The 12,681-nt window shown below is 43.5% G+C and overlaps 1 protein-coding gene across 1 annotated transcript in view; it reads left to right on the top strand.

Moving 5' to 3' along the window:
* Positions 1–11,594, top strand: part of EFNB1 (ephrin B1) — a 57,168-nt gene extending 45,574 nt beyond the window's left edge. Inside the window, exons 3-5 of the mRNA XM_073640926.1 lie at positions 1,573–1,665; positions 4,701–4,829; positions 5,648–11,594. Of these exons, the coding sequence (XP_073497027.1) occupies positions 1,573–1,665; positions 4,701–4,829; positions 5,648–6,039 (614 nt within the window). The 3' untranslated portion in view covers positions 6,040–11,594. The remainder of the gene's footprint in view (positions 1–1,572; positions 1,666–4,700; positions 4,830–5,647) is intronic.
* Positions 11,595–12,681: the final 1,087 nt, after the last annotated feature.

Here is a 12,681-nt window from a genome sequence, read left to right as displayed (position 1 = left end):
TAATTTCCTGATAACTTCCCTTTTTAAAGGCGTTTTCATAAACTATAATATTGATTACCGAGCCTTAGGAAAGGTTTTCAATATCCATGTAGTTCCTACACCTAGAACCTTGTAATTGAGGGTGCTGCCTAATTTATCCCCTCTTGTATAGTTTCTGGGCATGGTACTGTGCAAACACTCTTGCAAGCGCTATTGAGTCACTACACAATGACCGGAGCCGTTGACATCTCGGTTTTATTTTTGCAGTTTGTCATTGGAGGTTGTCTGCCTCCTTTTCTGACTCTGCACTCCTCCCATCAGCCCAAGGGTGCTTCTAATCAGTGCTGGATCCTACCTGCCCATTTAAAATTGTAGGCTTATAGCCCAAGTGTGGCATGAGGATAGGAACCCATCAGAAGGAGGTCACCTTGCCGTGGTTGATGGGCATACATGAATTGGCCAGTTTATGCGTTAAGAACCTTCATATTTTTTTTGTAGTTACTTTTTATTTAGCAACAATGTAGTTTTAGATCTCATGTTTCCAATGTTTGCATATATGTCGGCCCATACATATCTTGCTGTAAAGGTGCTGGGATTCGGACCCCTAATCACTTTATTTTTGACAAGCTATTGTAAAGTCCTGGAAAAATCCTTTAATTAGCGTCCATTTAAAGGACACAAAGTCCCTGTTCACACTAGCATTGTAACTTCTGATTTTACTGGAGCCAAGATTGTTCGTATAACTTATGTTCATGTTTTTCTGTTCAGTAAAATATGTACATGACTGAAAACGAGACGGTGTTTGCAGCCTTGGCAGCCCTAGTGCACCCAAAGTAACAGAGCATCCTTTTCCACATTGCGGCTGTACAAAGGTGACCATTCCTTGCAGGTGTGGCCATATAACTGCTTTTATAGAAGACCTGGCCCTAAAGTGGGGGATAACTAGTTAAACATTGCATTGCGGCATTTTATTCATAAAATGCTGAAGGACTGAAATCTCCTGGCGGATAAATGGCTGGCTTTATTGTACAAGCCGTTTAGACGCTGGCTTTAATATCCCTTTTGATGTGAATGAGCAGACTCCTTACAATATTGGCTAAGTCTATGCTCTTCCCAGGCCTGCAGGCACTTAGAGGGAGGGTCTCGCTCTGCTGAGATGACTTTTTTTGCTTTTCTAATCCAGTTACAAGCTCGAACACCAAGAAATATCTGAGTTCATAAATCTGAGTAATTGTTAATGTGGTAATGAACCCATTTCACTATTGGCTGTTTCTAGTAATGCACATTATTATATATTGCCTAGTAGTAATAGTCAGTCGGGGTGGATGTAGATGATTAGTAGAGGGTGCACAAAGCACAATGATCTATTTTGTCATTCCTTCTTTTTAAAACTTTTTTTTTTTTTTTTGAGACCAGCAACGCTGCTTGTAGAACCACAAGTTTAATATTGTCCTGTGCCTCCTGCCCCCTCAACCTATGTCTGACAGATTTAAGCAATGTGAAAACTGATTAGATCCTAAGAGGTGTTGGTCGTCATCTTTTACTTTCAGCGAGTCATAATTGTTTTAACGTAAGCCATTCTTTACACTGCAGCTACTTCCAATGGCACTCTACAGGGTCTGGAGAATCGGGAAGGAGGGGTATGCCAATCACGCTCCATGAAGATCATCATGAAAGTCGGACAAGGTATACAAAGCAACTTATCAATATTCTTGGCCAGGAACTATCTGTAACTTAGTTGAAATAAAATAATGAACATATCAGTGGGTTTTCACCCTTTTTAGTGGGGGGTACTGGTCAAGATGAAAGTGCTCCCCATCAGTAAGTGTTCAGTCCATCAGTTATCCCTTTCCCCATACACCTTCAGTTGGGGTTCTTTTATACAAGTAGGTAATCATTCAAACGATTAGATCGTAGCTCACAAATGGAAAAAAATGTTGAAGTGTTTACACAGGACCAGACTTGAATGAAATGGCTGAATAGCGTCCTTTCCACTCCTCCATTTTGCCGGTCTAATCGTTGAATGAGTGAACAATCTCCATTTACATTACACAATCTTTGTTCAATTTGTTCTCGCCTACATGATTTTCTCCACCATGAACAAGCGTTTTTGGACACCGTTCAGTCGCTAAACTCATTCACATTACACAATCCTCATGAACGATGGGTTATTGTCACTAGAATCTGACGGATTATCGGCCAATGTAAATGCCCCTTGAGGGTCAGTATGTACAGACCAACCGGCGACTCGAAACGACAGACGATCAGTAAACCTTTACCGATCACTTGAATGCATGTTTACACAGGCAGACCAAAGTAAAGGATGACCACTGAGTGATGTGTGGCACCCCAGGAGTACGGTTGCCACATTGGCATTGCCTCCCTCACAGGGGGTGATGCCATGCCTGGAAGCAAGGAGGGGTCCCCTTATCAGGTAACACCAGCAACCAACACTTTTCCTGGCTCCAGACCAGAAGGGGGAGCTCTAACCCGGTTTCAGGGGAGCTTCCTCTTTAAGTTGGACACAAGAGTGAGAATTGGAACAGAGCACTAGGTTACATAATATAGTTAAAAATATTGAATGGAAAATAAATATATCGTCCATACTGTAACCTGCCCACCAGATATGTGGAGGGCCTATCGTAAAAATATACTAACAAGGGGGTGCCGAGGCAAAAGGAAAACGATCATATGGCCCATTATAGTAACCAAAATGAAAACTTTTATTATAAATGTTACACAGAAAATTTGGAGGTAAGAGGAGCAAACAGTACATACATTTGCATTAAATAATACTTAAAAACAAACAGGTGACATGTCAGATGCAGGTATAGCACCTCTCTAGAGTCGTACTAAGACACAGCTATGATACACTAGAGAGTGCTACGAACGGAACAGAGGAGACATATTCACATGATATATACCATCAAATTACTTTTTTTACATCGATGTCCCTCATATCCCATATGGCCACCATCGGCAGTGATTACCTTTGTAGGAAAAACAAAACCTGCACCGCATGTATTTACCCCGACGCGCGTTTCGGCGCTTGTGCTTTTCTCAAGGGGACATGTCACCTGTTTGTTTTTAAGTATTTTTTAATGCAAATGTATGTACTTTTTGCTCCTCTTCCCTCCAAATTTTCTGTGTAATATTTATAATAAAGTTTTTTCATTTTTGTTACTGCAATGGGCCATATGATCGTTTTCCTTTTGCCTCAGCACCTCCTTGTTAGTGCCCTTTTAAATTGGAGCCTGAGGGCGGTGGTTAGAAAAGTCAGTTGGAGTGAGAAAAGTCAGTTGGGGAGGGAGGACAGCGAGTGGAAGACGAGGGAGAACCTGGGGAGGGAAGCTGTGACCAAGCTCGCCTCAGAGAAAAGCACCAGAAACCGGAGTCCGTGGTTGCTCGGGTACTGAAGTCCCGGCAGCTAAATCCGGAGGACAGGAGACTGCAGGTCTCCTGGCCCCACCAAACACCCGGCGGCTCAACAGTGTACTAGAGCCCGGAGCTGCCACGAAGGAGCGACACCTGTAAAAGGCTCGAGCTGCCTGCCATGCGGGCTAGGATTTAACGATCACCCAGGAAAGAGGGCCGCATAACTTTAGGCAGCAGGGCCATAGAGGACAGCGCAGAAGGAAGGCGTACAACCCCACCTGGCGAGGTGGATCCCAAATTGCTTCTAGGCTGCCCGGATGTCCATTACCTTCTGTTACCAGTGCACCGGTCTGCACCATCATACATCAAGTAAAGGTAGAGGAAACCACCATTCCTGTGTCGTCTGGTCATTACCGGTACCCTCAGTCCTGCACCCCAACATCCACATTCCCCTACATAAGCCATACTGGTAGCCCTGGGGCCCCGGCGGTCTCTTTCAGCAGCGGCGGCCACCTATAGCCGCATACCACTGATGGCGTCACAAAACTTTTCCCCTAAATAAACTGTCCTTTTTATTGACCGCCTAGGGCCCCGGACTGGGTCACACCCCCGTGACAATCCCAAGGAACCGACTGACCCGGTGGCAAGTACCCCACGATCCTAGGGGGGGGCGTCAAATGTAAACTAGATCGCTCTGCGCTTAGGCTGCCATGATTTTTGACAGTGGTGGGATCCCCATTTACACAGGACAATGAACCATCAGGAATGATCCTTTATGATGCACAAAAGATCATTTCACCTGATTGAATGAGCGCTTTGCTCATTTCAGTGATTGGCACCCTGAAAATCGTGAAACAAGCGTTTTCGATCAAAGCTCATTCACAATTATCTTGCAGTATAAATACACCTTAGGTGTACAGTCACTGTTCCTCCCGCTTCCACATACACGATCAGTGGCTGTATTTGCATGTGTGTTGATACGGAAAAAGCAATCTGCTGTCTGAGATTTCTCTACTCTGAACGAAAGAATACTGCATTGACTTAATATGACAGCCGACGTACACATTGGTCAGCTGGCCTTGCGGTGTGGTCGACTATTCTGTGTATTGGCACCAATACTATTTAATAATGCAAAATCAAGATAGGTACAACAACATAAAAAGCTTCTTTTGGCCGATAAACGCTTGATTTTCCATTACTCGTCAGTCAAGGTGCATTCAGTAGCACTAGATGACAATGGTGGAAGTTTGATTGTAGCCATGTGGACGGCATAAGCCCATGTTTAACCAAATTTTGAATGTTTTTGGCCAATTTTTTTGATTTTTTTTCTAAAAATTTGTTTACAGACCCCAATGCAGTATTACCAGAACAAGTCACCACTAGCCGGCCAGGCAAAGAAGCCGATAATACTGGAAAGATTGCAACGCCTGGTCCTAGGAATAATGGGTTTGAAGGAGAAGACCATGGAAAGCCAGGTGAGAAACTACCTTTTAAAGAGGACTTTTTCCCTGTTTTTTTTTTATTTAGACTGAGTAGCTCCTGTAATGAGCACTGCTTAATTTGCTGCTTTTTTTCTGTGCCCCTCTGTTCCAAATTTTTTTTTCATGGCAAAGAAGCAAAATTTTCCTTCAAGCAACTGGCCATATAGCACAGAACTACTTCTCTGTAGACTTTTGCTTGTCCTCCGCTGACAAAAGTTATGTGGCGTATGCCCAGTTGGGTTGAAGGGAACATTGGCATCTTTATTACTGGGGGACATAACTTTAGGATGGAAGTGCACAGAAGAAAAACTGTTCCACAATCGGAGGAGGCAATCAGTCCAGATTAACACAAGTGAAAGGTCCCCTTTAAATAGCCAAGTACATAGAAAGTATTGTTCCCAGTCCCTGTCAGAAAATTGTAGGGTAGAAGTAGCTGAATATTGATAGTCTCATGCTTGACCCCAACATCCTGACTCTGAAGCTTTGATGAACAGGTGGCCATGGGTTGACTGCTCCTTCCTCCCCTACGTCCCAGCTGTCCTCACAGCCAGATGACTTTATATTATTTGTGTATACCTGTCATAAGTAAGTTGTACAAACATGTCACCAGATCCACGTTCTACCACATCGTTGTGGGCCTCCTAAAGAGTTATAAAATGTAACTAATCATACACATGGGCCCAATATATTGCCCTTGGGTGTATTTAGGCCATCTTTTTCTGTGTGTAGTAGATGTCTTGTGAAGGTTGTCGGGTCGTTTTTGGTTCCCTTTTGTCCTCCTCACTCCAACCTTTGGGTGTTTTATATTTCAGATACTGTGAACCAGGACAATAAACCTTCCTCTGGAAGCGGCGTGGACAACTTCTTCAGCTCAAAAGTGGCCGTGTTTGCAGCCATTGGTGCAGGATGCGTCATCTTTATTCTCATCATCATCTTCCTAGTAGTTTTGCTTATCAAGATTAGAAAACGGCATCGCAAGCATACACAGCAGCGGGCCGCGGCCTTGTCCCTCAGCACATTGGCTAGCCCTAAATGCAGCGGAAATTCTGGCACTGAGCCAAGTGACATCATCATCCCGCTGCGGACTACAGAGAACAATTACTGCCCTCACTATGAGAAGGTGAGCGGGGATTACGGACACCCTGTGTACATTGTACAAGAGATGCCCCCTCAAAGCCCTGCAAACATTTATTACAAGGTCTGAGATGAACTGGGACAACTCCTTCTGCTCCCCATCGGTGGGATGGCCAACCGAGCGCCAGCAGCACAGGCCAAAGGTCACTCTGCATTACAGGACTCTGGGAGACGGAGCAATAAGACTAACTTTCCCTACGTTAGGTATTTTTATATAGTTTGCCCCATTGTTCTGCTCCCTTTCCTATCCAGGGGAGGGTGGTTTGGATATGCTCCTGTCTGCACTTTGCACATCTGCAGCGGTCAACCTTTACTTGACATGCAAGGGCAGTCTGAACGGTCTTCCACAGTTCTTGTTGTGGAGGCACAATGAAGCAGGTAGTTTCGATGGCTGTGACTTCAGTATTCAGCAAAGCAATGTCTTATATCCTCGTAGTAGAGGGACGACGTGTCCTTAGTAAGCTATGTAACATTGCGCTGGATGCCCTGATACTACATGTTCTGTGCCCGGTTATGAATGACAAATCTCGGCATGTATGGTGCTGGTGGTATAGTGCACAGTGATGTGAAGCCCTTCCAGGGCCCGGACATACGGATCCTGGGGTCTGTTTGGTTTCTGAGTGGTATAATTCTGCGTGTCTTGCTTTTCAGTCTGAACACACCTTTTTTTACCCAGTTGTACATTCTGGGTGAGCTGTAACCATGCAGCAGCATGCTGCCGGTGCCCTGGTACACGCTGCGCCAGCTACCTGTCTACACATATGCACTTAATTGCACACTCCTGTCAATAGGCCGCATCTCCACTGATGCCCACTGGCTTCATTACAGTGAAAATGGTGAAAACTATGGGCATCATGTGTAATAAAATTGGGATCACATGGATGCACCAGCTTGTATGTGCTGGATCCAGTTTTGCTGCAGTCACCTGATGATGCACAGAAAAATATTCAGGATAATGACCGACCTCTACTAGAGAAAGATTCCCAATGCAGCGTCTTGTGAAATCCAATTAAGCTCCGTAATCTCAATTTTATTCTTTTTATTTTTTTAATTTGAACCTGGTCCGAAATATTCTGTGAGTAGGTCTTTACTGGAGGCGCTAGAGGTGAGATTCGTGAGATTCATGATATACACAATGACCAATGAGTTAGCATTTTGCTACCTGATTACTGATTTATTATTTAACCTGCATAGTTAATTTCCCAGCAAGGAGACCTTCCCCCACCCGTAGAACCCTGGCGTTGCATTCACTCAGGAGCTTGCATCTTGCTGCTACGTTCTGAGGATGTTGATGCTAATATTGTGGTGACCCTGAGCTTCTTCAGTAGCCTCCCATTAATGGCACTTCTGCCACTTATTTCATGTACACCCGTACCGCAGGTTGGTACGCGTTCACATGCACAGTACATAGATCTGCACATACCTCTTTTTACATAGGGGAAAAAGTCAGGTTGGTATTAGTCTGCAGACCTGAAAGCTTGGCGCAGCATTTTAGCTGTGGCGTTTGAGAAGCATTTCTTCTTTTTGTACCTTTAGTAAGTATAGGGTTTTATTGCAAACTATTCCACTTTCCATCGGTGACTGTGCCAAGGTGCTACATGGCGCTAATGGGACCTGTGTAGAGGTCTTTGTCAGGGGTCGGCCCTGGCTGTGGATCTTTTTAGGACAATTTCAGCACTGAGACAACCAAGTAGAAGCAGGTAGGGTGCACACCTCGAAGGAAGCGCAGTATGGAACATACATGACCCATCCAGATATTACAAGGACCACCACTTCTCTAGAAATGTTTATGCAAAACCCCATCACATAGCGTCACATATTCGTCCGCCCCATGCAGCTCTGCACTAGGCTTACTCTTTACAGCCTTTGTCCTCTTTTATCCCTGGATCCATCGTTAGTCTTTCACCACTCAATAAAACATTTCCCACCTATATCGTTACATCCCCCACCTTTTCTCACCGTTCACTTCCTCCACTCTCGCTCCTGATTTTGGCCAATATGAAACCACTGCCTTATTCCTTGCCATGTATTAGTGGTTCTAGCTATTTTGCAGACATTTTTACACACACTTTTTGTATGCAGGACACATGCATATACTTGTTCACTCCTCCGCACTAACACACCCTGTTGTAAATCCTGTTGTGGAAGTAGTTTCCTACATGCTTGGCTGAGCGCAGCCTCCGAGTCCAGACATGTGCTGCATGTCTAACTCCATTACAGCATGTAGAACTTGTACGCCATTCCATAGATGACCGTCTCCTTCCAGTAACATTCACTCCGGGAACATCAGGTCCATCCTCTTCTGCCACGTCTTGCTTCTAGACCTCCTGCTCTTCTGTTGGTCATTCCCTCCCATATTGACTGTTAGCAAACCGGCACAACCCAAGTGTTCCGGTGTGTTTCCAGTCATCACTACCTGCCTTGCCGGTGTTGCCTCCAGCACATCTCCCTACCCTTCCCCTGGGCAGCTCCTGTGCCCGGTCTTACATGCTATGCAGAGTTGGATCTGGTGTCCTTTTTGTATTGAGGCGGCAGATTAAGGGCTTGTGTGCTGTAGGGCAGCTGCTGTCTGTCTGCTGAAGAGGGGCTATGAGACACTTGGTCTCTAGGGACAAGGAAAAAGGCCTTAAAATAGTCTCAGAAGCACCACACGCTCAACCCTCCACCTCATGTTTGCATCAAGCACCGTTTCCATGCTGATTTTAAGGTTTTATTTAATTTTTTATTTTTTTCCTGCGTGGAACCTGCTGGATTTTGCCGGCTAGTCCAAAGGTGCGAAGTGTTTTTAAGCACATGACATAAGTACTTCTATAAAGTTCAGCACTCTCGTCTCCTTTTATTTTAAGGTCTCTGTACATATGTATTCATTTTTACATTCTAAATCGCAAATCTTTAATTATTCCTATTTTATAATGTTTTGCAGATTGCTCCTGTACATTATCTAGGGAAGGAGCAGATCAGACGCTAAATAAATCTTTGGCTATAGATAAATAATTAAATATATATATAAATGTCCTGCCAGCCACCTTTTTTACGAGCCTCTTCATAGTTTGGTGGCTGGACTTTTTAACTTCTCATACCTGCAGTAGTGTGTTCTTACATGAGCCTGTTCATTCTCCTCCTGCCATAGGCACCATGTACATATGTGAAAATAAAAGGTGAAATTTTGAAATTTATTAGCACCTTTTTTTTTTTTTTTTTTTTTTTCAATTTTCCAATTTATTTTCCTTCTGTACCTTAAGAGATTAACTTTGATATTTTTTGTAAATAACGTGTTTTTGGAAAAAATACTGTAAAGCTGTTTTTGTATAAACTCCAAATTTATTTTCTTTTCTTAGTAAAAAAAATAGTTTTTTTTTAAAAAAAAAAAAAGCATAAATCCAATGCATATCTATTCAGATCATTCAAGCATCCATAAGTCACACTGACAATGTATTCACAGGATAAGAAGCGGCTTTATTAGTTCTTAAAAGTAACTCTGTAATAGCAGAGGAATTCCACCAAATTGTGGTTTTATTACTTGCATCAGTGGCAATGTATAATGCTGGCTGACCGCCCTACTGAAGGCTAAAACTTAGGCCTCTATTGATTGCATTTTTGAGATTTTGAGAATCCAAAACCTGCTGGACATTGGGGGTCATTAACAAATTACCCATACTGAAGAACCGAAGGGCAAATTCACATGATTAGTTTGCAGGCATATTTTCTGGTGCTTATTAACCGCGGGCACCATGGGTCTTAGGTCGTGTAACATCAGAGTTGTATATGATGCTGTCATTTCTGAAGATCTGTGGTCAGGCTGGAAGATACGGAGGCTACATTGTCATGTAAATGTGCCCGAAGGCTTTTATTCAGCACTTTCTTGCACATTTTTGGGAATAGTATTGGCTATACCACTAGCACGCCTGGTTGGTTGCGAATCTTAAAGCTAAGTAATATCGTTTGTGAATGACTCCCATGTTTCTGTACAAATATTATTCTGCATGCCAAGGCTGACGCTACACTGGGACTTTTGCCGGGGAAGGGAGCCAGCTCATTGTTGGCCCTCGAGCATTGCATAGGATCTTGCACTGCCGGATATCCCTCAGTAGTTATCACTTCTTTACACCATCTTGATGGATGTCATTAGACTGGCAGACTGCACCCTGAGCCGTGTTGATTAGTGTTGTATGCAAGTGCTCGTTACTCGAGTTGGCCTAGGGTGCTTGGGTATGCACAGAGTATCTTGGGTGCTCAAGTGACATGTTTGCATCCCCGCATCTGCATGTTTCTCAGCTGCTAAACAGCCACAAAACATGCAGGGTTTGCCCGTGTAGGTCAGGCAATCCCTGCATGTTTTGTGGCTGTCTAACAGCCTCGAACCATGCGACCACAGGGACTCAAAACATGTCACTTGAGCCCCCTCGATACTCGGTGCATACCCAAGCACCCTAGGCCAACTCAAGTAACGAGCACTTGCACTCATCACCTCTTTACACCATCTTGATGGCAGTCCATAGACTGCTAGACAGCACCCTGACGCGCGTGATGTCTACCCTGCTGGCCTACTCCCTGTGTAGCCTCTACCGCCAGCACTACAGACACCTTCTGAATGTACTGCAGGCTTTTGGATAGATTGAAAATGTAATTACCATTGATGACACTGATCTTCTATAAAAATGGCTTATCTTTTTACAGGGTTGCAGTATTGTTACCGTGACTGGGAGGGGTTAATAAAAAAAAAATATCCTTGGCAATAATTCTGAAAATATAAATAATCTAAACTTCCAAAGGTTTTAATCATGTAATACAGTTAAGCCACAGCCTCTTTTCTGAAGCCTGCAAAGGATTAATGCGTAATCTTATTCCTCTTGAGTAACACGGACTGTGCACAACAATCAGTTCCCTGTCCCCAATTTGATTCTTTCCCGTGTGTGTGTGTGTGTGTGTGTGTGTGTGTGTGTGTGTGTGTGTATATGTGCGTGTGTTCAGATAAGGGTTAAGATCAGGGCCAGACTCTAGTAAAGTGTCCTCCGGATACTCGCTGCGTCTCAGGCAGTGGAAGGTGGGCAGCATCCTTTAGTATCCTTGCCGTCTGTCTCCTCTGTACCCCCCCTACCTTTTAGCTTTGCAGAGTCACCAGTACCACAGAATAGGACACAGATAAACAATGGAAGGAGAAACACTTTTATAAATATATATTTTATTTTTTGTTTTTACTTTTTTGGACTGTGCCTTGTAAACCCTGGAAACTCGGACGGAGCTCGCGGCTCCACCTTGCTATGCACGCCATTTCATGTCCGAGGCCTCTCCGTCAGGAACGCTTGACTCATATCGCCTGGTGTGGGAGGCAGGGTCCCAATCCATCACACTTAGGGAAGAGATGTCCGTGCACACATTCAGTTCTCACTGTAATCCACGTACTCTGATAACACTTCTGTTCGCTTGTCATTCCTCAGGCACTCAATTTTTATATTTTCATGCCTCACCTGGGATTGAATAATTTTTCTTTGTTTCCTGTTGAATACATTTTCCCTGCTGTTTAAACTTCACCCCATGTCCACGTTTAATGCCTGGAACTCCAGATCCCTGGAGCTATGTTGGAATCCTGATATATTGTTAAATAAAGTTTTTTTCCTATGGAAATAGATGTGTGATGCTGCTTTATCTCCTGGTTGACATGACCTCACGGTTTCTTGAAGTACACCACTTTCCTGCACTCGCCTGAGGATCACAAATGATGATCTATGTCTGGGATTGCAAATTCATCTCGTCACCATTTAAAGGGAATCTCTCAGCTGGTTTTAGTTCTATAATCTGAGGAAGGCATGAGGTAGGGGTTAAAACACTGAATTTAGCAATGTCACTTAGGCTGTGTGCAGTTTACAGACAATGACGGTTTTATCACTAGGACATTATCATAGCTGAGACTAGCTGCCTCCTGCCAAGTGGTCTGACCACGCCCCCTCCTCTAATAAGCAGCTTACTGTCAATACACAATGTTTATAGAGCCTGGTGTGGACAGGGTTAGCTTTAATCCCTGTTGCATCCTTTATCTAAAAACTGTCAACTGCTGCACCTGGTAAAGTGATACATTGCTGGAATCAGGGTCTCTCTTCCTACATAAGGCCGCTCTCAGATAAGGTAGCAAAAACCTGATGACAGATTCCCTTTAAGAGAATGAGGTCTGTTTAGTGGTTAAAGTTGTAGCTTTTTTTTCAGGTAGAAACAGCTGAAGAATTGACTTTTTTTTTTTTTTTTTTAAGCCGGATCCAATAAATATTCATGCAACATAGCCAAACTCTGATGGACACTGCAAAAAAAAAAAGTGTGAATAAATAGTATTTATATCTAACATACCCTGCATTTATAAAACATACAATTGAGTATCTGTCTCTAGAAAATGTAGCTGCTTTTTATCGAGATAGTTTGCTGATCCATTTTTAAGTACCTACTAGATCTTTTCTAGGTGACGACAATTTCAATGTATGAGCCCACAAGTAGTCAGAATTATTGTTGGTTTCCCTAACTTGGACCAATAAAAATTTGCAAAAGAATCCTGCAGATTTATATAAAAATTGTAAGTTACACGCTACTGGCTCCATGAAGTTGTCCCTATCCTCCCTCTCCATAAGCAGACAGGCGCTTTAATTTTCAGAACCTGCAGAGTGTAATTGTGTAAGATACGGGTTTCCATTCCTGATACAAATCTCTGTGTTAATGTAGTTTAAAT

The sequence above is a fragment of the Phyllobates terribilis genome, unplaced genomic scaffold, assembly GCF_046119375.1.
Source record: "Phyllobates terribilis strain yellow unplaced genomic scaffold, ASM4611937v1 Scaffold_7__3_contigs__length_470593459, whole genome shotgun sequence".
Taxonomy (NCBI): domain Eukaryota; kingdom Metazoa; phylum Chordata; class Amphibia; order Anura; family Dendrobatidae; genus Phyllobates; species Phyllobates terribilis.
This window is presented reverse-complemented; position numbering and strand designations above follow the sequence as displayed.